We start from the raw sequence: 23,531 nt of genomic DNA on the forward strand, positions 1-23,531 counted from the left end.
CCCCCCAGGCACTTCCAAGCCATTGAATGCTAATCAAGGTGATCAGCTGAAAAATTCACACCTAGCCCCAGCAGACAAAAGTCCTTTGTCTCACCCTGGTCATTCCAGATATATAAACCCATTTTTCCTACTTCCAACAGACCTCACTACCTCTGAGGATGCTTGCCATAGATGCAGGTGAAACGTCAGGAGAAAAATTGCCTCCAGAACATGGCCATATAGCCCGGAAAAACCTACAACAACCCAATAGAACTGAACTTAATTGTGATAATACAATTTAGAATGAATAGAGGATTGATGCATGTCACTACAAGCTCCTTTTTCTGGCGGTGGCAGGTATCAACTTAAATGCATGAAATTGCTACTGTTGCATCTTCTTTGGATCCTATCTACCACGCATTTGCCTCCAGGGAATCTAAAGGAACTTAAGATATATATCTATATAAATAAAAATGTCATGTTCGTTTGTGGGATTAACAGAACTCAAAAACCACTGGCGGAATTGACACCACATTTGGACACAAGACACCTAACAACCCAATGTATGTCCTTCACTCATAAAAACACCGAAAAACACAGCAGATGGGACTTAAAAAGCCCCAAAAGCTAAATGACATTACAGAAAAAAGGAAGAAAGAGGGAGGGAAGGGGAGAAAAAAAAGAAAGAAAAGAAAGAGGGAGGGAAAGAAAGAAGGAAAGGGAGAAGGAAGCATGAAAGCAAAGAGAGAAGGATGGAAGGACAGAAAGATGGAAGGAAAGAAAAAGAGGGAAGGAAAGAAAGTTAGAAAAGGAAAGAAAAAAGGGAAAGAAGGAAAGAAAGAGGGAGCGAAGGAAGGGGGGAAGATGTAGAGAAAGAGGGCGGGAAGGAAAGAGAGAAGGAAGAAGAGAGAGACAGCAGAAGACAAAGAAAAAGGGGAAAGGAAGGAAAGAGATAATAGAGAAGGAAGGAAGAAGAGAAGGAAAGACAGGAAGGAAGGAAAGAGGGAGTGAAGGAAGGAAGGAAAGAAGGAGAGAAAGAGGGAAGGTTGGCCACAGCAACAAGTGGTGGGTACAGCTAGAATATATATATGTGTGTGTGTGTGTGTGTGTATGTGTACTAGCCGTCCCCTGCCACGCATTGCTGTGGCCCAATCTGGTGATCTGGAAAATAAAGTAATGAGAAAGTTTTGGTTTCTAATATTTGTAATTTCTTTATGCTTGTGGATAAACAGTATTTCTTGCTGTTTCTTTGTCAGTGTTGATGTGGAGAGTGTCTGGTTTGCCTACTCTGGAGCATGCAACATATCATTGTCCTTCTTTAAAGGTCTCTTTCAAATCTATGATACTATATCTGTGTGTGTGTGTGAGAGAGAGAATCATATCTATCTATCTATCATCTATCTATCTATCTATCTATCTATCTATCTATCTATATTTATGACTGGATGGCTCTTTGTCAGGAGGGCTCTGATTACATTTTCTTGCCCTGCTGAAGAGAGTTGGACTGGATGGCCTTAAGTATTTTCTATTGGTCATCAAGGTTCTGTGTGGGAAGTTGCCCCAATTCTGTCATTGGTGGGGTTCAGAATTCTCTTTGATTGTAGGTGAACTATAAATCCCACTAACTACAACTCCCAAATGTCAGGCTCTATTTCCCCCAAACTCCATCTGAATTCACGTTTGGGCATATGGAGTATTCGTGCCAAGTTTGAGTCCACAGTGCTCTCTAGATGTAGGTGAAGAAAGCGCAAAAGCTGGGTTGCAGCTAAACATAAAAAAACAAACAAGATTATGGTAACAAGAATGATTGACAACTGGGAAATAGAGGGAGAAAACGTGGAGGCAGTGACAGACTTTGTATTTCTAGGTGCAAAGGTTACTGCAGACTGCAACCAGGAAATCAGAAGACGTTTACTTCTTGAGAGGGGAGCAATGTCCAATCTCAATAAAATAGTGAAGAGTAGAGACATCACACTGGCAATGAAGACCCGCATAGTTAAAGCAATGGTATTCCCCATAGTCATCTACGGATGTGAGAGCTGGACCATAGAGAAGGTTGAGCGAAGGAAGATAGATGTTGTTGGAGGAAGGTTCTGAGAGTGCCTTGGATCACAAGAAGATCCAACCAGTCCATACTTCAGGAAATAAAGTCCGACTGCACATTGGAGGGAAGGATAGTAGAGGCAAAGATGAAGTACTTTGGCCACATCATGAGAAGAAAGGAAAGCTTAGAGAAGACAATGATGCTGGGGAAAATGGAAGGAAAAAGGAAGAGGGGCCGATCAAGGGCAAGATGGATGGATGGCATCCTTGAAGTGACTGGATTGACCTTGAAGGAGCTGGGGGTGGTGACGGTCGACAGGGAGCTCTGGTGTGGGCTGGTTCATGAGGTCACGAAGAGTCGGAAACGACTGAATGAATGAATGAACAACAATTGTTGTTCGTAAAATATTTCTCATTATATTGCAAAAAGATACAGGTTTGAACATTTCCCCCCAGAAAATAGCAGCCTTTCACAGAATAATCGTATTTTAAGGAGTCTCTAGATAAATTCCAACCCTGCACAATTTCAACAAAATTCATGAAAATAATATTAATACTCATTTGTTGATCTGGCATGGAATGGTCCCAATGTGATGCTTAAATCTGAGTTAAGAATATGCTTGAGGATAAAATATTTCAAGGGATGGAGTTTATTGAGCAATAGTCTTAATGAATAACAGCAAGTTCTGAGATATTCCTTCAGTATGAAAACACTACCATTTTTCAAGTGGAATTTTTCATGATGCACATCTGAATAATTTCTCATTGATAAATGTAGAAATCTGTGTTCAGGCCTCAAGACTGGGATAAGGCAATGTTTCAGGGGAATTATACCCACGGAATGAAGCTACAGATACTGCATTATATATTACTATATTAGAAGCTTGTCTGCATCTTAATGAAACGAAAAACAGAGCCTCATAAAATGGACTGATATTTGTGTCGATAAAGTTTTTCTGAAAACTACAAATTTCGGAAGTCTAGCAAAATGAATCTTGCAGGAAAAGACTGCTAGTTCTTATAGCATGCATCAAAGTGGTAAAACACTACCAAAAATAAGGCACAAAATGAGACACAAAACATGAAGATGGAAAAGGTATATTGCAGCCCTTCACAAATGTGTGAAAAGTTGTAGATTGAATCTAAAGTTCCCTTTCCGCCAACAGAAAGCTCTTCCTACATTGGACAAAGACTCCAACAGGAGTATTTCCCTTCAGTTTGAGAAAGTAAACTCTTGGATCGTATCAAATGGATTAGATTATTATTATTATTATTATTATTATTATTATTATTATTATTTTAAATGATCTTTATTAATGTATTGTCGAAGGCTTTCATGGCTGGAATCACTAGGTTCTTGTGGGTTTTTTCGGGCTATAGAGCCATGTTCTAGAGGCATTTCTCCGCCTCTAGAACATGGCTCTATAGCGCGAAAAAACCCACAAGAACCTAGATCTTTATTAAAGTTTTTCAGCTATATACATCCAAGGGGAAGGCTAGATAAGGTGGGGTGGGGTAGATAGGGTAACGTAAGTTAAGGGGAGGTAAAGGTGAAGTGAAGGGGGGGGGAGTGGTTGCAATGGAGCGGGGGAGGGAGGATGGGAAGGGGGAGGGGGCGGGAGGGGGGGGGGTGCAGACAGTCGCTTCCCGTCAGTCTTCTGGGAGTCTTCCTCTCCTATTGCTTCTGTATCTCCAAGCCAACATAGATTTTTATAGTTTCTTTCTTCAAATGCTGGACAGTAGGCCTGGGTAACAACGCAAAAATTTGTTTCTAAAATCGATTTGTATTTGGTTTTTTTTTTATTTCGATATTTAAAATAATTACAAAATTTTCCCTTTAAAAAGTTCGGTATTTACGAAATTTCGTTAATATTTACAAAACATTTTGTAAAGATGGCGCCCTTTTTTTCCAATATTTTTTCAATATTTTTTTAATTTAATTATTAATTTAGTAGAATAGGGAGGAGAAATTATTATTAAGGAGGGAAGGCAGGCACTCACTCTGGGGGGCCCTCAAGCGCTGCCGCCGAGTCGGGCCCGGCTCCTCCGAAGCTAAGGTTTCAGTGCGGAATTGGGAGAAGGGGCTCCCCAAAGGCCATCTAGTCCTGCCCTCTGCTATGGTCTCAATGCGAAATTGGGAGAAGGGCTCCCCAAAGGCCATCTAGCCCAGCCCTCCACTAAGGTTTCAGTGCGGAATTGGGAGAACGAAGCACACCCACCGCAAAGGTGAGGAAGGAGGGACGGGCCGCCTTCCCGCTGAGGGTCGCTCGCCCTCTCGCTCGCTTGCTCAGCTAGCGCCTTCCCCGCCCTCTCCTCCTCCTCCTCCTTCTCTTTCAGGCTCTGACTGGCTAAGGAGAGGAGAGAGAGGAGAGCTCCCAGCAAGCATAGCCGCCATCTTACGTATTTCCGAAATGGACGGAAATACAAAAATATTTGGCGCATGCCGTTTCGATATTTAAAAACACTTCCGGGTTTAAAAATAAGTTTTGTAATCGTTTTGTAATTGCTAAAATTAACGAATATTTAACGAATTACAAAATTAACGAACGAAACCACCCAGGCCTACTGGACAGGTCTATTTGCAAGGGAACCTCTTTTGTTTTGATGTAATCTTTAAAGCCCGACCAGTTTGTGTGCTTATTTGTTCCTTTAAGTCTCTGCGAGATGCTGTCCATTTGGATTATATCCAATACTTTTATAAGCTTGGGATTACTTTTAGTTTCCAAACTTTAGCGAGGAGCATTCTTGCTGCCGTGCTTAGCAGGAAGATTATCTTATCTTGGTTCCTATCTAATTTTGTATTTGTAATTCCTAATAAATATGTTTCTGGTGCTTGGGGGAAACTGGTTTTTATAATTTTTTGCATTGCTTTGTGTATCTCCTTCCAATATTTTTTGACCAATTTACAGGACCACCATTGATGGAAAAACGTTCCTTTTTCTTTCCCACATTTCCAGCATTGGTTTGAACCATGTTTGTTAAATTTTGATATTTTTTCCGGCGTGTAATACTAGCGGAAGAACATTTTATGCCAGTTCTCCCGTAGGTCACTGGCTTCTGTATATTTTAATGTAGTCGACCAAATCTCTTCCCATTGTTTTATTAATATGTTGTGTCATAGATAGAATCATAGAATCATAGAATCAAAGAGTTGGAAGAGACCTCATGGGCCATCCAGTCCAACCCCCTGCCAAGAAGCAGGAATATTGCATTCAAATCACCCCTGACAAATGGCCATCCAGCCTCTGCTTAAAAGCTTCCAAAGAAGGAGCCTCCACCACACTCCGGGGCAGAGAGTTCCACTGCTGAAAGGCTCTCACAGTCAGGAAGTTCTTCCTAATGTTCAGATGGAATCTCCTCTCTTGTAGTTTGAAGCCATTGTTCCGCGTCCTAGTCTCCAAGGAAGCAGAAAACAAGCTTGCTCCCTCCTCCCTGTGGCTTCCTCTCACATATTTATACATGGCTATCATATCTCCTCTCACCCTTCTCTTCTTCAGGCTAAACATGCCCAGTTCCCTAAGCCGCTCCTCATAGGGCTTGTTCTCCAGACCCTTGATCATTTTAGTCGCCCTCCTCTGGACACATTCCTATGTCTTTTGCCCAATTCACCTGACAGTTTTTAATCTGCTCCTCTTCGGTAGTCCATGTGAGCAATTGCTTGTAGATAATTTTAATTAGTTTCCTTTTCTTTTTCATTACTAGGTCCCATAGTCCTTGTTCTTGGCTAAAACCACATTTCTTGTCTTCTTTAAATTCTTGGTGAATTTGAGGATAATTTAACCATGAAATTCTCTTGTTTATCTGCTTTACTTCGTCTAGGGGTTTTAGTATTAAATTCCCATTTACCTCATCCTCATTTTTCTTTAGTAACTGTTTGTAAGTTAGCCAGTTCATTTCTTCTAGTTCCCTTTTATGTTTCGCCTCTGTTGGGGAGATCCATAATGGTGTTTTTGTGTATAGTCTGGGTCTGTATTTTTCCCAAGTTCTTATTAGGGCTGCTCTTATGTAGTGGTCACTAAAAGCTTTTTCTACCTTTCTCTTGTTATACCACAGGTATCCGTGCCACCCGGCCCTGAGCTCATGTCCTTCCAGCACTAATAGTGGTCTGTTCTCCAATGTGGCCCACTCTTTTATTGCTACCAGGTTACACGCCTCATAATAAGCCTTGAAATCTGGTAGCCCTAGCCCCCCCCTTTTTTTTCATCAGTTAAAATTTTATGACTTATTAGGTTCTTGTGGTTTTTTTCGGGCTATAGAGCCATGTTCTAGAGGCATTTCTCCTGACGTTTCGCCTGCATCTATGGCAAGCATCCTCAGAGGTTGAGAAGGTCTTCTCAACCTCTGAGGATGCTTGCCATAGATGCAGGCGAAACGTCAGGAGAAATGCCTCTAGAACATGGCTCTATAGCCCGAAAAAACCCACAAGAACCTAGTGATTCCAGCCATGAAAGCCTTCGACAATTTATGACTTATTCTTGGTTTACGGTCTTTCCATATGAATTTGGTCACATCCGAGTTCCATTTCTTAAATAAGTAGTCATTTCTCAATACAGGTAAGGTTTGGAAAAGAAACAGAAGTTGGGGTAATATAGTCATTTTGATTATAGCTATTCTCCCTAATAGTGAGATATTCTGATGTTTCCACCTGTGCTCGCTTCGGCAGCACATATACTAAAACTGGAACGATACAGAGAAGATTATCTATATATATAAATTTGTTAGGGGCATCCAACGAGGAAACAAAACTCAAAAACCCCCCAACGAAACTTAACCAAAATTCCCATGCCCATAACACAACCCACAAGGTACAAACATATCTACTCAAAATGAAAAACAACACAACAACACACTCACAAAACGGCAAAACAACAAAACTCAAAAATCCCCCAACGAAACTTAACCAAAATCCCCGTACCCATAACACAACCCACAAGGTATAAACATATCTACTCAAAATGAAAAACAACACAACAACACACTCACAAAACGGCAAAACAACAAAACTCAAAAATCCCCCAACGAAACTTAACTAAAATCCCCATGCCCATAACACAACCCACAAGGTACAAACATATCTACTCAAAATGAAAAACAACACAACACACTCACAAAACGGCAAAACAACTGAGAATGCGCATTGGCGCCTAGCCGCAAGTTCCATCGCGTGCGCACATGGCCTTCCGGCCAACGTTCCCTCTGCGGAAACCATGCCCACTCCAAGCCCTGCCGCGCCGCTTCCCGCACACACACACACCCTGCCGCACACACACACGCAACCCCAAGCTCCATCACTCCCCCCGCCGCCGCACACACACACGCAACCCCACGCTCCATCACTCCCCCCACCGCCGCACACACACGCAACCCCACTCCCCCCGCTGCCGAACACACACACACAACCCCACTCCCCCCGCCGCCGCACACACACACACAACCCCAGGCTCCATCACTCCCCCCGCCACCGCACACACACACGCAACCCCACGCTCCATCACTCCCCTGCCCCAATCTTACCTCCTTTTACTTCAGGCCACCTCCAAACCCCACCCCGCCCCTTCCCGCCCTGTCAAAATCTAGGAAAGACAGGAAGGAAGGAAAGAAGGAAGAAAGAGAAAGGGAGGTAAAGAAAAAGGGGGAAGGAAGGAAAGTTAGAGGAAGAAGAAAAGGAAAGAAAAGGAAAGATGGAAGGAAAGAAAAGAGAGACAGCAGAAGAGAAAGAAAAAGGGGGAAGGAAGGAAAGAGATAGAGAAAGAAGAGGAGAAGGAAAGATGGGAAGGAAGGAAGGAAGGAAGGAAGGAAGGAAGGAGGGAGGGAGGGAGGGAGGGAGGGAGGGAGGGAGGGAAAGAAGGAGAGAAAGAGGGAAGATTGGCTACAGCAACACGTGGCGGGTAAAGGTTGTTATTTCTATTATGATGATGATGCTATTGTTCCTCTGAGACCCTTTTAGGGGGAATGGGAGAGGTGTCAGGTCCCAGAGGCAATGCATTGCATTATTGTTATTGTTATGATGGTGGTGAAATAAAAGGAAATAAAAAGTGAAAGAAGGAAGCAAACAGGGAGGGAAGAAAGGCAAAGGAAGAAAGGGGGAGGGAATGAAGGAAAGAGAGAAGGATGAAACCAAGTAGTGAAAGAAGGAAAGAAAGAAAGAGGTAGAGAAGGAAGAAAGTAGAGAAAGGGGGAGGAAAAGGGGGAAGGAATAGGTAGGGACCTCTCTTTCATAATAGTCCAGATATCTACCTCAACTTTGATAAGTTTTACTATAGGCCACAGCAACGCGTGGCAGGGCACAGCTAGTTACTATTATTATTATTATTATCTTTATCTTTATTTGTACCCCGCTAACATCTCCCGAAAGACTCGGTGTGGCTTACAAAGGCCAAGGTCCTCAATAAAACAACAACATAACAAATACAACAATAAAACTCATAAAGCAAACCAATAAACATTAAAGCAATAACAGTAAAACATCAAAAACAATACATCATGACACATTTAAAACTAGGGCCGGGCAAAATGTAATGATTAAATTAAAAGTGCTGGGCATGACAAGTGAAATGTAAGGATTTTAGGGTAGGTGCGTTGTGCAGGCAATCTTAAATCTCTGGTAAAGTGCATTTGGAACATGATGCTGGGAGTTTCCTATTCTGGAAAGGCACACTGGAACAGCCCGGTCTTCAAGCTCTTCCTGAAGACTGCCAGCATTGGGGCTTGTCTGATGTCCTTGGGGAGAGAGTTCCAGAGTCGAGGGGCTACCACAGAGAAGGCCCTGTCCCTCGTCCCCACCAAACGCGCTTGCGACGCAGGTGGGATCGTGAGCAGGGCCTCTCCAGATGAACGGATCCAGATTTAATCCTACTAAAAGAAGACCCACTGAAAACAGTGACTGACCTCTGTCATAACGAATTAAAATCTCACTGGCCTAAATAAATTGAAATAACTTGGATTTTTTTTCCAGCTGTGGTAGCACATTTTCTTTTGGTTCCTACACAAACCACTAATTTCACAACTTGTCACTCATTTGAATTCTACACTGGATTCTCTCCTTATGCATAGTATAGTACAGTCAAGAATTGATCCAATCTAGTATTTTCAGTTAGGCAAAGTAGAGGAAACACTTCAGGAAAAGTAGAAGGAAAAGTATGATCATAGAATCATAGAATCAAAGAGTTGGAAGAGATCTCATGGGCCATCCAGTCCAACCCCCTGCCAAGAAGCAGGAATATTGCATTCAGATCACCCCTGACAGATGGCCATCCAGCCTCTGTTTAAAAGCTTCCAAAGAAGGAGCCTCCACCACACTCCGGGGCAGAGAGTTCCACTGCTGAACGGCTCTCACAGTCAGGAAGTTCTTCCTTATGTTCAGATGGAATCTCCTCTCTTGTAGTTTGAAGCCATTGCTCCGTGTCCTAGTCTCCAAGGAAGCAGAAAACAAGCTTGCTCCCTCCTCCCTGTGGCTTCCTCTCACATATTTATACATGGCTATCATATCTCCTCTCAGCCTTCTCTTCTTCAGGCTAAACATGCCCAGCTCCTTAAGCTGCTCCTCATAGGGCTTGTTCTCCAATGATCATTTTAATCACGTGATTGTTCTAGAACAGTGGTTCTCAACCTGGGGTCCCCAGATGTTTTTGGCCTACAACTCCCATAAATCCCAGCCAGTTTACCAACTGTTGGGATTTTTGGGGAGTTGAAGGCCAAAAACATCTGGGGACCCCAGGTTTAGAAGAATGTTTGAAGTCAACCTTTAGGCTTTGGGTTAGATTTGGTCAGAGATCATGTGCTCAACACGAACAACTCCATAGCAAGAAGGCTAACAATCATGACTTTTCCTTACATAGGGCCGGAGGTTTAGCACAGCTGGTAAATCATCAGCATTTATAAGATCTATCATCCAAAAGATTGCAAGTTCAAACCCCTGGGTTGGTGTGAACTGCCAACTGTCAGCCTAGCTCATTGTTTACCTAAGCAATTCGAAAACAGCTTTAGCTGTGATTAGAGAAATTAGATACCGCTAAAAGCGGGGGAGGTGTTTTACGACACCATAAAGAAAGAAGATCAGAAAATGCTGGGTGACCAAAAGGAAGGAGGTAGTCCTGACAGCTCTTTGTCATAAGGGATGGGGCAACAGCACCCCCTGGACGCAAGCCCAACCTTCCATGCCACCTCCTTTGCAGTATAGTTTGATTTTGCCCAGGGGCGCTCTTGAGGCGCTCTTGGGGGAAAATAGACCTTGACATATGCGAGTTGTAGTTACTGGGATGTATAGTTCACCTACAATCAAAGAGCATTCTGAACTCCACCAATGATGGAATTGAACCAAATATGGCACACAGAACTCCCACGACGAACAGAAAATATATATCAGTGATTGGTTGGGGGGGGGGGGGGGGGCAAAATACTGTTTGCATACCGTTGAAAATTACCTAGGGCCGCCTCTGCGTGATTGTATCTGTTTTTAACAGTTCACATATTTTCTTTTTGTCATGTCAGGAGCAACTTGAGAAACTGCAAGTTGCTTCTGGTGTGAGAGAATTGGCTGTCTGCAAGGATGTTGCCCAGGGGACACCCATATGATTTGATGTTTTTATCAAATCATATCAAAAGATCAAATCAAAAAGATCTTGGAGTCCTCGTGGACAACAAGTTAAACATGAGCCAACAATGTGATGTGGCGGCAAAAAAAGCCAATGGGATTTTGGCCTCCATCAATAGGAGCATAGTGTCTAGATCTAAGGAAGTAATGCTACCCCTCTATTCTGCTTTGGTTAGACCACACCTGGAATATTGTGTCCAATTCTGGGCACCACAATTCAAGAGAGATATTGACAAGCTGGAATGTGTCCAGAGGAGGGCGACTAAAATGATCAAGGGTCTGGAGAACAAGCCCTATGAGGAGCGGCTTAAGGAGCTGGGCATATTTAGCCTGAAGAAGAGAAGGATGAGAGGAGATATGATAGCCATGTATAAATATGTGAGAGGAAGCCACAGGGAGGAGGGAGCAAGCTTGTTTTCTGCTTCCTTGGAGACTAGGACGCAGAACAATGGCTTCAAACTACAAGAGAGGAGATTCCATCTGAACATTAGGAAGAACTTCCTGACTGTGAGAGCCGTTCAGCAGTGGAACTCTGTGCCCCGAAGTGTGGTGGAGGCTCCTTCTTTGGAAGCTTTTAAACAGAGGCTGGATGGCCATCTGTCAGGGGTGATTTGAATGCAATATTCCTGCTTCTTGGCAGGGGGTTGGACTGGATGGCCCATGAGGTCTCTTCCAACTCTTTGATTCTATGATTCTATCCTTGTGGGGCTTCTCTCATGTCCCCGCATGAGGAGCTAGAGCTGACAGAGGGAGCTCATCCGCCTCTCCCCTGATTTGAACCTGCGACCTGTCGGTCTTCAGTCCTGCCGGCACAGGGGTTTAACCCACTGTGCCACCGGAAGCTCCTTTTCTCTCTAATGAAGATGTTTTATACATCTAGGACAATGGTTAATACACACAATGGTTCTCTAGCTACTGCCATAATGAATGTCAACATGGTTCAGTGTTTTCTTACAGATCATCTCGGAAGGTCAACACTTTTTCTTTCATTTTAAAATCACAAATATATTAGATAAAAGCTCTCCGTTCAGTTAATTACTAGGGCTGACCCTATCATTACACATAGTGAGATGGATGCCTCTTGTAGCAGGTGCCATGAAAGGAGAGTCAATTGTTAGTTTTTTTTTCAAATTTGTTATAATTGCACTTTTACTGCCAAAGATGAGGAAAGGCAATGTTGAAATTTTCTGCCTCATGTCCCAAAATAACAGAACTGCTTGCGGGTCATGCACATCGTCGCTTGGTTGGGTGAATGAGCACCATTTGCTGCTCCATTTTAGGCAGCAAAATGTTGTAAGCCAGCCCTGTTTACTATAAAAGCAAAAAAGCTACAATATGCAGCATGGTGATTTTCACACTCACGATTGACAATGCCCCCAAATCATGGTTAAAGGAAGGACAGTGACTGAAACGTAAAATGAAGGACAGTTATGTTCTGCACAATGAAGGCTGAAGAATACTTGCCAGAAGAATCCATTCGAAAACCAGTCCTGGGCGGCACTTGCTCTGAATAGAAAAACGTGGAATTAAAAATGAAATAAAATTCTCCAGACATATAAATAGTGCTTTCCCTGCTATGGTATAAAGCAGGGGTCCTCAAACTAAGGCCTGGGGGCCGGATGTGGCCCTCCAAGGTCATTTACCCGGCCCTCGTTCAGGGTCAACCTAAATCTGAAATGACTTGAAAGCACACAACAATAACAACAATCCTCTCATCAGCCAAACGTAGGCCCACACTTTCCCATTGAAATACTAATAATTTTATTTTTGTTGAAATTGTTCTTCATTTCAATTATTGTATGGTTTTTAAGTGTTTTTTGCACTACAAATAAGATATGTGCAGTGTGCATAGGAATTCATTCAAATTTTTTCCCAATTATAATCCAGCCCTCCAACAGTTTCAGGGACTGTGACCTGGCCCTCTGCTTAAAAAGTTTGAAGACCCCTGGTATAAAGTAATAAACTCTTCATTGCATTAACTTTCAGCAAGTACATATTCCGTTTCATACTTATATGCTTGATTTTGGGTTTTCTATACATTTATGCTTTCAGAAATATTCTTTGGAAAAAAACAATAGGTTAATGCAATAATATTTCAGTTGTTTGTTGTTGATATTATATAGGTTTGGCAATCCCTATTCTTAAAAAATGACCATACAGACAATCTCTGAGTTACAGACATCTGATTGTGGCGCAGCCGGCTGAGTGTCAGCTGCATTAAGATCACTCATGAGTTCGAAGCCAGCCCGAGTTGGAGTGGGTTTCCAACCTATTGTGTGTAGCCTGTTGTCGACCTTTGCAACCCGAAAGACAGTTGCATCTGTCAAGCAGGAAAATTAGGTACCACCTTAAAAGTGTGGGGAGGCTAAATTAACTGATTTATGAAGCCATAAAGAAGACTCCAGCAAAGCATTCCAGCGGGGAAGCATGCGGGGAATGCGGAAGTGCTTCATCAGCGTCTCAGATGGACAATGAAAGCGACAGCTCCCTGGCGGCCAGAAAAAGTTAAATAGCCTCTGTGTATGTCTGTATATGTTTGTATGTCAAAAATTGGCATTGAATGTTTGCCATATGTGTACATCGTAATCTGCCCTGAGTCCCCTGCGGGGTGAGAAGGCTGCATATAAAAGCTGTAAATAAATAAATAAATAAATAAATGACTCATAGTTAAGAACAGGGATGAGACAACAGGAAGTGAGAGGAAATCTACAGCTCAGAAGGGAAATTTACTCCTGGAAGAGTTATTATCTTGGGGGAAAAGTATCTCCACTGAAGCTTTCTCACCATCCTTGTTGAGAAAGCTTCAGTGGAGATACCTTTTCCTCAAAATAATAACTCTTCCAGGAGTAAATTTCCCTTCTGAGCTGTAGATTTCCTCTCACTTTCTCACCATCCTTGTAAGGAGCCCCCGATGGCGCAGTGGGTTAAACCCCTGTGCCGGCAGGACTGAAGACCGACAGGTTGCAGGTTCAAATCCGGGGAGAGGCGGATGAGCTCCCTCTATCAGCTCCAGCTCCTCATGTGGGGACACGAGAGAAGCCTCCCACAAGGATGATAAAAACATCAAAAATCATCTGGGCGTCCCCTGGGCAACGTCCTTGCAGACGACCAATTCTCTCATGACAGAAGCGACTTGCAGTTTCTCAAGTCGCTCCTGACACGACCAAAAAAAAAAGAAAACCATCCTTGTTTCCATGACAAGTCAAAATGCTTAAAATTGTCCCATTGTCACGGAGACAGAAAGTGAGGTGAAATCTTCTAAACAGGCTTCACAGACAGCAAAATAATTGTTATAAAGGTACTATTTACCCTTCCCTATGCAATCCAAAACTGGGAAACATTTGGCTGGAGTTACACTTAATAATAATAATAATAATAATAATAATAATAATAATAACAACTTATTTATACCCTGCCACCATCTCCCCAAGGGGACTCGGAGCGGCTTACATGAGGCCAAGCCCGAGAACATATCAATAAAACAAAATGCAATAAGCAAAAACAATCCCATTAATATAACTCACATATAAACAATAACACGCAAGGATTTAAAAATCCTATGGCCGGGTCAAATGTAATAGTTTAAAATTTAAAAAATAAACGCTGGGCATGAACAGAGGTAGGATGGTTTTAAAAGAAAAGAAGGGAGAGCAACCCAACGAGTAGTTAAAGTGCTTCTGAGGACATTTTGCTGGGAATTACCTGTCCTGACTTACATACAAATCCAACTTAAGAACAAACCTACAGAACATATTCTGTCTGTAACCTGGGAATTGCCTGTATTTGTGTTTAATGACAAGTTGGTTAAATACTTTATGGGTGAACAGATCTAACATGTGCTGCTCCATATACATCCAGCAGAGGAAGCATTTGTTAGATGCACATGTTATCAGCCACACTTGAATATGGTCAAGGCTTGACAGCCTACCGATTTTACTGGAATATTTTCAGGGCCTGACTGTTTCTAGAACTGCCTGTTTTAATACAAGGTGAAATGCTCTTGTTTGAGGAGAAAGCTAGGTAGCCATTTGATTATTACTAGGATGAATTTGATTATTACTAGGATGATTATGGCAACAAGAATGATTGACAACTGGAAAATAGAGGGAGAAAATGTGGAGGCCGTGACAGACTTTGTATTTCTAGGCGCAAAGATTACTGCAGATGCAGACTGTAGCCAGGAAATCAGAAGACGCTTACTTCTTGGGAGGAGAGCAATGTCCAGTCTCGATAAAATAGTAAATAGTAGAGACATCAGACTGGCAACAAAGATCCGCCTAGTCAAAGCCATGGTATTCCCTGTAGTAACCTACGGATGTGAGAGCTGGACCTTAGGGAAGGCTGAGCGAAGGAAGATAGATGCTTTTGAACTGTGGTGTTGGAGGAAAGTTCTGAGAGTGCCTTGGACTGCGAGAAGATCCAACCAGTCCATCCTCCAGGAAATAAAGCCCGGCTGCTCACTGGAGGGAAGGATACTAGAGACAAAGTTGAAGTACTTTGGCCACATCATGAGGAGACAGCAAAGCCTAGAGAAGACAATTATGCTGGGGAAAGTGGAAGGCAAAAGGAAGAGGGGCCGACCAAGGGCAAGATGGATGGATGGCATCCTTGAAGTGACTGGACTGACCTTGAAGGAGCTGGGGGTGGTGACGGCCGACAGGGAGCTCTGGCGTGGGCTGGTCCATGAGGTCACGAAGAGTCGGAGACGACTGAACGAATGAACAACAACAAGGATGAATCAGATGTTTCTGCAACAATCTTGAACGTCCTTTTTTTTGTTATTTAGCATCCCTGTGTCAATGGATAACACTGTTCTACAAATTTTCAGTTTTTCTCAGTTACGGAAACGAAATGTGCCGTTTCTTAAATTTAACATGCTGAATTCAAATATAATAATTAAATGTGTTAATTGGCTCTGGTTTTTATGCAACAGCTATTTCAATTTTTTCCACAATAGGTAATTCGTTAATATTATGATAATGCACCTAACCTTACTGCATGTATATAAACCGTAAATATTTACTAAATTTTAGTCAAATTATATTGCCAATAGTTTATACATGAGAAAGATTTATTTAATTAGTCTATTTATGTTTGTGCAGCAAGAAACTATATTAGTAGGCCTAATACAGTTGAAAAGTCTGAAAGTTTAAATGTCGCTTTAATCGTGACTTTAGTTTATATCCTGTTTGCTTCTCTTGACTTTTCTTTTGTATTCAAGGAAAGGATTGTCTCTTACAATGCTCCAGCAGTAGTCTGACAGCATTGATGGAGTCCATTTACCTTGATATCTTTTTTCCATAGTGCTTTATTTACTCACATGCGAGGCATAACTACAGTAAAAAGAACAATGTAAAAAACGATGTTTAACGATACTATCTCAGTCTTCTACTGACTGACCCTCACCGTTCAAAAGTCTGGCCTTATATAATAGGGCTTTCAGGCTTTTGCACACGGCACTAATACTGCGTCATCAAACTTTCTAGAGTATTCTAGAATCTTCCATAGTGTAAGTCGCAACATGCATTTTTTCAACCATACGTGATCACGTGATTGCTTATATCATAAAAACTAGAGCCAATATACATTTTTAAATGTCATTTTTTGTTTTCAGCACCCCAAAATCATAAAAGAACAACTATTTTTAGGCCCACAACAAAAACATGACATTCTGGTTTCAATTAATGTCTTTAATACATTTTCTTGTTTGTATATGCTTTTAGGGGTGTTGGGTACTTTGGATGGATAAATAGATAGATATGCAGTGCATTTGCTTTTTATGCATATCTACATAGAATTATGGCCTCATGACTACAACACCCTCAAGAAGGTTTTCAAATCTGTCACAGGGGCAGCTTTATAACTGGTATGCAAGCAGACATGTCTAGGAACCTTATCACATTGATGAGGTCCAGCAAAGTGATTTGCAAGCCTCTGTGGTGAATTGTCAGGACATTGGGGTGATCCTGACAACCCGCTTCACCCCACAACCCGCTTCACCCACAGTGACGCTTCCCCATCATACATGGGGAAGCATCGCTGCATGGCTTCCCTTTTGCAATGGCCCCATTTTATAAAATGGAACACGAGAAGCCCCCCCATGTTCTGGGCCCAATGTCATAGGATGCTTGCACCCCAGTTGAGCCATGGAGCCCCACCAGAAGTGAATCTGTGTTGACTGATGGGCGGTATGGGGCTCTGTGACTCAACTAGGGCAAAACCTATGACACTGCCAAAGACTTGTCTGATGTGCTAGGATTCTACTATACAATACATTACAATTCGATAAAAAATCAACATGCTGAAATGCCTACTAAGACTACTCCTATTCTCAAAGCCGGGTGCTTGGGTGAACAGATCCAACTTGGGTACAATCTGCTAGTTTCTAATGTCTGACCCTTCAACTCTTCCTTTCAAAGGTTTGTTGACCTTTTTGTTAATTTAATGAAGAGTACCAACACATTGCAAATAGTCTTGTTGCAAAGAATGCACACACAGTTTCGCTTAACCAAGAAGTTGGTTTATCCATATACTCAACACTCATACAAGGATTGAATGATAAGTAATGCCTTCACTTTCGTTATTTGGGTTTGGGTGGGAATATTTTAATAAATCAAATGCAGAACTAATAATTAGAATGTGCTCTTTAACGACTACTATTCACTTTTCCACATAATCATCAGACAATTGGATACATTTCTGCCAACAATGAACAAGTTTTCTGAAGCCATCACGGAAGAAGTCGACACTCTGTTTTGTCTCACAGTTCTCTCAACGTCTTCATCAGAAGCATAATGATGTCCTCGCTGATCTTCTTTCATTATCAGGAACAGATGGAAGTCAGTCGGTGTTAAATCTGGACTGTATGGAGGATGTCGTAAGGTGGTGAGATCCAGTCTCTGAAGTTTCAAGTCTGTGCACTTTCATTTCAGGCGTCAGCATCCTGGGTACCCATTGTGCACAGATCTTCCGATAGCCAAGCAAAGCAATAATGTGACCCACATGTTCTTGTGAAATGCCGATTATGCTTGAAATTTCTCTCTGAGTGATACAACAATCATCCCGAATCAATCTGTCAACCTTTTGCCTGTGAAACTTGGTGGTTGCTGTCACAGAACTTCCAACTCTTTGTTTGTCATGCAAGTCAGATGTTCCTGTTGGGGTTCAGCCTCTGCGTGACCCTGTACCTGATTCTTTGATTGTATTTCCTGATGCCAATGTAGATGTCAATGTTGATTCTAAGGCCAATGTAGACGTTAATACTGATGATGGGCTGAACAGTGAAAATCCTACACCCTTGGAAAGTGAAAGCCAAAGTTCCCATGAGAACATTCATTCCGAATCAAGAGGAGAAGTTTCACTCCCTTTTTCTCCCAGCTGTTGTGGTTCACCAGCATGATGGGGATGGGAGTGCAGATGTTGGATTTCAGTTTTCTCAGTCACAGCCTGAGTCTGTAGGGAGGCCGCGGTTCTCACAGGAAAGGAATGCAGATGATAACACAGACGCTGAGAACCAGGGTCAAGGTGGCCAGGTGTTGAGACGGAGCCCAAGGATTACGGCCAAGTGTTGAGATCATCAGTTCGGTGGGAAAGCTGATTTGTTTTGATGTTTAGTGAATATAGGCTCTGCTCTGGGGATTTCTTGGTGTCAGTTTCAACGTTGCTTTTTGGTCGCTCAAGCTCCTGGTTTTGGGAAGACTTCTTGGGAAGGCTTCTTCATGCTGTTTCTTGGACTTAGTACTGAACCTGTGCTTCATGTCTCCTGCCCTGTCTGTATGGACTTTTGGATTAGTTCTAAGGACTGTTTGTAACCTGTTCTATTGATCTTCTTACTGCTTATGAACTGCCTTTTGTTTGGAAACCTTACAATAAACGATTTACCTCACAACTGTGGTTGGTGTTGGTTGAGAGCAAGGTGAATCTTATTCTGAGACACAACACCAGCCTTAGTTCCCCAGAGAATCTGACACCTGGCCAGCCTAATGAGGGAAGGAGGGGGCAGATTCGGCAGAGCAGGGGAGAAGCACAAAGTTTACGGAGGTCAGAAAGATTGAGAGAAATGCAAACAAAAACTTCAGGCGTGTCTCGTAATAGAGTTCTCTCCTTTAAGAGTGCCGGGTCTGAAGCTGGCTTCAGACCAGGCATCGTTCCAGTTCCAAGTGCAAGCCTGTGGAGGCCTCCTGATTCAAGTGGCTGAGTTTCTCGTAGTTTCTCAAGTTGTTCCAAGTGCCATTAGCTGGGAGCTAGCAGATTTCATGATTCATCAAGGGTAATTCATCGTTTGCTGTGTTTTTTTTTAATGGACCTGTTCATGGACATTGCTTGTTGCTGTTTTGCTATGGTTTTTATTTACCTCTGATTTGCATTCAACGTTTTTCAATAAAAAGGATTGTATTCCTGCAGTCAAGTGTGGTGGATTGTTGTCAAGGGGGTCCAGTTCTCTGCTCTGGGTCGCAACAGTTCCCACCTCAACATCTTTAAACGTACTTGCCCAACGACGCACAGTACTCACATCAACACAATTACCACAAACAGCTTGCATTCTCTGATGAATCTCCTTTGGGGTGACACCTCCTTTGGGGTGTCAAGAATTCAATGACTGCACGTTGATTAATTGCATTGACCGACCGTCTGCACAGGGTTCCATACTTTGCACTTTAACAAGACAACCATTCAATGCTAAGGCTTCCCGGTCCTGTTCAACATCTTTATTAATTACTTAGATGAAGAGCTAGAAGGCAGGATCATCAAGTTTGCAGACGACACCAAATTGGGAGGGATAGCAATACTCCAGAGGACAGGAGCAGGATCCAAAATGAACTTGACAGATTAGAGAGATGGCAAAAACTAACAAAATGAAGTTCAACAGTGACAAATGCAAGATACTCCACTTTGGCAGGAAAAACGAAATGCAAAGGTACAGAATGGGGGATGCCTGGCTTGAAAGCAGTACGTGTGAAAAAGATCTTGGAATCCTCGTGGACAACAAGTTAAACATGAGCCAACAATGTGATGTGGCGGCAAAAAAAGCCAATGGGATTTTGGCCTGCATCAATAGGAGCATAGTGTCTAGATCTAGGGAAGTAATGCTACCCCTCTATTCTGCTTTGGTTAGACCACACCTGGAATATTGTGTCCAATTCTGGCCACCACAATTCAAGAGAGATATTGACAAGCTGGAATATGTCCAGAGGAGGGTGACTAAAATGATCAAGGGTCTGGAGAACAAGCCCTATGAGGAGCAGCTTAAGGAGCTGGGCATGTTTAGCCTGAAGAAGAGAAGGCTGAGAGGAGATATGATAGCCATGTATAAATATGTGAGAGGAAGCCACAGGGAGGAGGGAGCAAGCTTGTTTTCTGCTTCCCTGGAGACTAGGACGCGGAACAATGGCTTCAAACTACAAGAGAGGAGATTCCATCTGAACATGAGGAAGAACTTCCTGACTGTGAGAGCCGTTCAGGAGTGGAACTCTCTGCCCCGGAGTGTGGTGGAGGCTCCTCCTTTGGAAGCTTTTAAACAGAGGCTGGATGGCCATCTGTCAGGGGTGATTTGAATGCAATATTCCTGCTTCTTGGCAGAATGGGGTTGGACTGGATGGTCCTTGAGGTCTCTTCGAACTCTTTGATTCTATGATTCTATGATCTCTTTTGGGGTGACACCTTCTGCACGTTGCTTAAGTCGCATTGATCGACCTGTGCAGGGTTCCATACTTCACACTAACAACACAACCGTTCAATGCTAAGGCTTCCCGCCAAAATAGAACTGTAGAGGAGAGTCTAATGAACAAGCCAGTACCTGCCGCATACCAGTTCTGCCATCTGTTATGGAGTTACAAAGGTGTAGGCATTACTTTTCATTCAACCCTCATAGGATTCCAGTAAGAGAAATAAAAAAAGTACAATGTAGTTTTTAGTCTGATGAACTTTCCCTAAGTATTATAACAGGTCAATAGTTTCATTGCTTGCTTCATCACTAAAAACAAAGGCAATAGTCAGAGATTCATGATCCTCTCTTATCTTTCAGGCAGGGGAGCAGACAGAAGACTGATAGAAGCACTTAAGTGCTAACAACAGACCTGACTATACATTTATAAGGAAGCTTGGATATTGACTGGCCATTTGGGAAACGATGATGCCTGGCTACATGACCAATAGAAGGGCAGCTTGAGACTATTCACAGTAACAGAATACATATAGGCTGCCAATATGTATTTGGGAATAGTATCCATGGAAACAAAGCCCAGGAGCAAGCTGGAGATTTGAACACTTCAAATAATTAGAAATAAGATGTTATTGGAAGCATAGGCATAGATTTTTACTAGGCTTGGGCGATCCAGTTCGTTAATTTCGTAATTCGTTATTAATTCGTATTTAAATTAGCTTACGATCCAATATCGAGCCATGCAGGAATAGTGTGAGGAGTAATTAAGAATCGAAACAATTTTTCCAATTTTCGTAATTATTTTCGTAATTTCGTAATTATGTTTTATAATATACAATTATAATATAATATATAATAAAATAAAATAATATAATAATATTATAATAATATAATATACATTATATATTATATTATATTACATTATATTATTATAATACTATTATATTATAGTATTGTATATTATAATATATGTAATATATTATAATATAATGTAATATATATAATATAATATATTATAATATAATGTGATATAATATAATATACAATTATAATATAATATAATATTATATTATATATATATTATATATAATATATTATATATATTATATATATTACATATTATATATATAATAATATAATATAATATAATATACAATAATATAATATAATCATATTATAATATAATAGAATAATATATAATATTATATTATATATATAATAATATAATACAATAAACAATGATATAATATAATCATATTATAATATAATCATATTATAATATAATAGAATAATATATAATATAATATTATATATATAATATAATATACAACAATATAATATAATCATATTGTTAATATAATATAATATAATATAATATAATATAATATAATATAATATAGTTGTTGTTTGTTTTATCACACCAACAGTCAACAACAGAGGGAGAGGGAAGCTTCAGAAGTTCCCCCTGTCCCATTTGGAGGTTTTTTAGCATATTGCGCAATTGCATCCGCCATTAACGAATCGATTCGTAATTTTACGAAATTTCGTATATTTCGAAATTTTTTAAAGTAAAATTTGGGAATTCTTTAAAAAAAACAAAACACAAGGGCCTCCTAAAAACGAAACGAGTTTAGAACCAAATTTTTCCGTGGTTACCCAAGCCTAATTTTTACATTTCCAGGCAACTTCATATTTTCATGGTATCCAACAGTCCCAAATTTCTATTTGGACAAATTTTATATGGGTTTAATGTATTATCGAAGGCTTTCATGGTCAGAATCACTGGGTTGTTGTAGGTTTTCCCGGGCTATATGGTCATGTTCTAGAGGCATTTTCTCCTGACATTTCGCCTGCATCTATGGCAAGCATCCTCAGAGGTAGTGAGGTCTGTTGGAAGTAGGAAAATGGGTTTATATATCTGTGGAATGACCAGGGTGGGACAAAGGACTTTTGTCTGCTGGAGCTAGGTGTGAATGTTTCAGCTGACCACCTTGATTAGCATTTAATGGCTTGGAAGTGCCTGGGGGAATCTTTTGTTGAGAGGTGATTGATGTGCCTGATTGTTTACTCTCTGTTGTTTTGCTGTTGTAATTTTTGACTTGGGTGATGGTTGGAGTTTTTATGTAGATATCTATCTGTGTGTGTGGGTTTTCTGTAAACGGTGTGACCCAATTGTTGATCTGGTTTGCGGATGACTAGGACATCTAGAAAAGGCAGTCTTCCTTTATTTTCTTTTTCCATGGTGAATTGGATGTTTGGGTGGAGGCTGTTAAGATGGTCCAGGAACCCGTTGAGTTCTTCTCCATGGCTCCAAATAGTGAAAGTGTCATTCACATATCTGAACCATATAGTGGGCTTTTTGGTTGCTGTTTCAAGGGCTTGTTGTAGGTTTTTTCGGGCTGTATGGCCATGTTCTAGAGGCATTCTCTCCTGACGTTTCGCCTGCATCTATAGCAAGCATCCTCAGAGGTAGTGAGGTCTGTTGGAACTAGGAAAAAGGGTTTATATATCTGTGGAATGACCAGGGTGAGACAAAGGACTCTTGTCTGCTGGAGCTAGGTGTGAATGTTTCAACGGACCACCTTGATTAGCATACAATGGGCTGACTGTGCCTGGAGCAAACTTTTGCAACAGCACAACAACACAGAGGAAGCAGGCAGGGACATCTAAATACCTCTCAACAAAAGTTTGCTCCAGGCACAGTCAGCCCATTGTATGCTAATCAAGGTGGTCAGTTCACACCTAGCTCCAGCAGACAAGAGTCCTTTGTCTCACCTTGGTCATTCCACAGATATATAAACCCTTCTTCCTATTTCCAACAAACCTCACTACCTCTGAGGATGCTTGCCATAGATGCAGGCGAAACGTCAGGAGAGAATGCCTCTAGACCATGGTCATACAGCCCAAAAAAACCTACAACAACTCAGTGATTCCGGCCATGAAAACCTTCAACAATAAATTTTATATGCTTTAGAAAATTCCGTAGCAATGCCACTCCTAACCTAGTGTGGAGAAAATATATATTGCAATTGTTCTTGATTTTCAATTTTATCAAGACTTAAGGCCAACCATGACATGATGATAAATGTGGCATGATGAAGCACATCAGAATTTCTTCAAAAATTAATAACCAGTCCATGGAGACATGAGGGGAGGGTGGGATTTAGTCCTATTCTCAGTATGTGAAAAGAAAGTGTAGCCCTCTCCTACAATCTTGAAAAAAAAATCCTCCCTCGTGCTGCTATTAGCCCTAAG

General features: G+C 41.5%; 1 protein-coding gene across 15 annotated transcripts in view; it reads right to left on the bottom strand.

Moving 5' to 3' along the window:
- Positions 1 to 23,531, bottom strand: part of MAGI2 (membrane associated guanylate kinase, WW and PDZ domain containing 2) — a 1,143,898-nt gene that overhangs the window by 129,696 nt on the left and 990,671 nt on the right. Inside the window, exon 13 of one of the 15 annotated variants that reach the window (XM_067468845.1) lies at positions 12,080 to 12,121. The exons of the other annotated variants lie outside the window; for them this stretch is intronic. Coding sequence (XP_067324946.1) covers positions 12,080 to 12,121 — 42 coding nt within the window. The remainder of the gene's footprint in view (positions 1 to 12,079; positions 12,122 to 23,531) is intronic. 15 annotated transcript variants of the gene reach the window in all.

This window comes from Anolis sagrei, chromosome 5, assembly GCF_037176765.1.
Source record: "Anolis sagrei isolate rAnoSag1 chromosome 5, rAnoSag1.mat, whole genome shotgun sequence".
Classification (NCBI taxonomy): Eukaryota; Metazoa; Chordata; class Lepidosauria; order Squamata; family Dactyloidae; genus Anolis; species Anolis sagrei.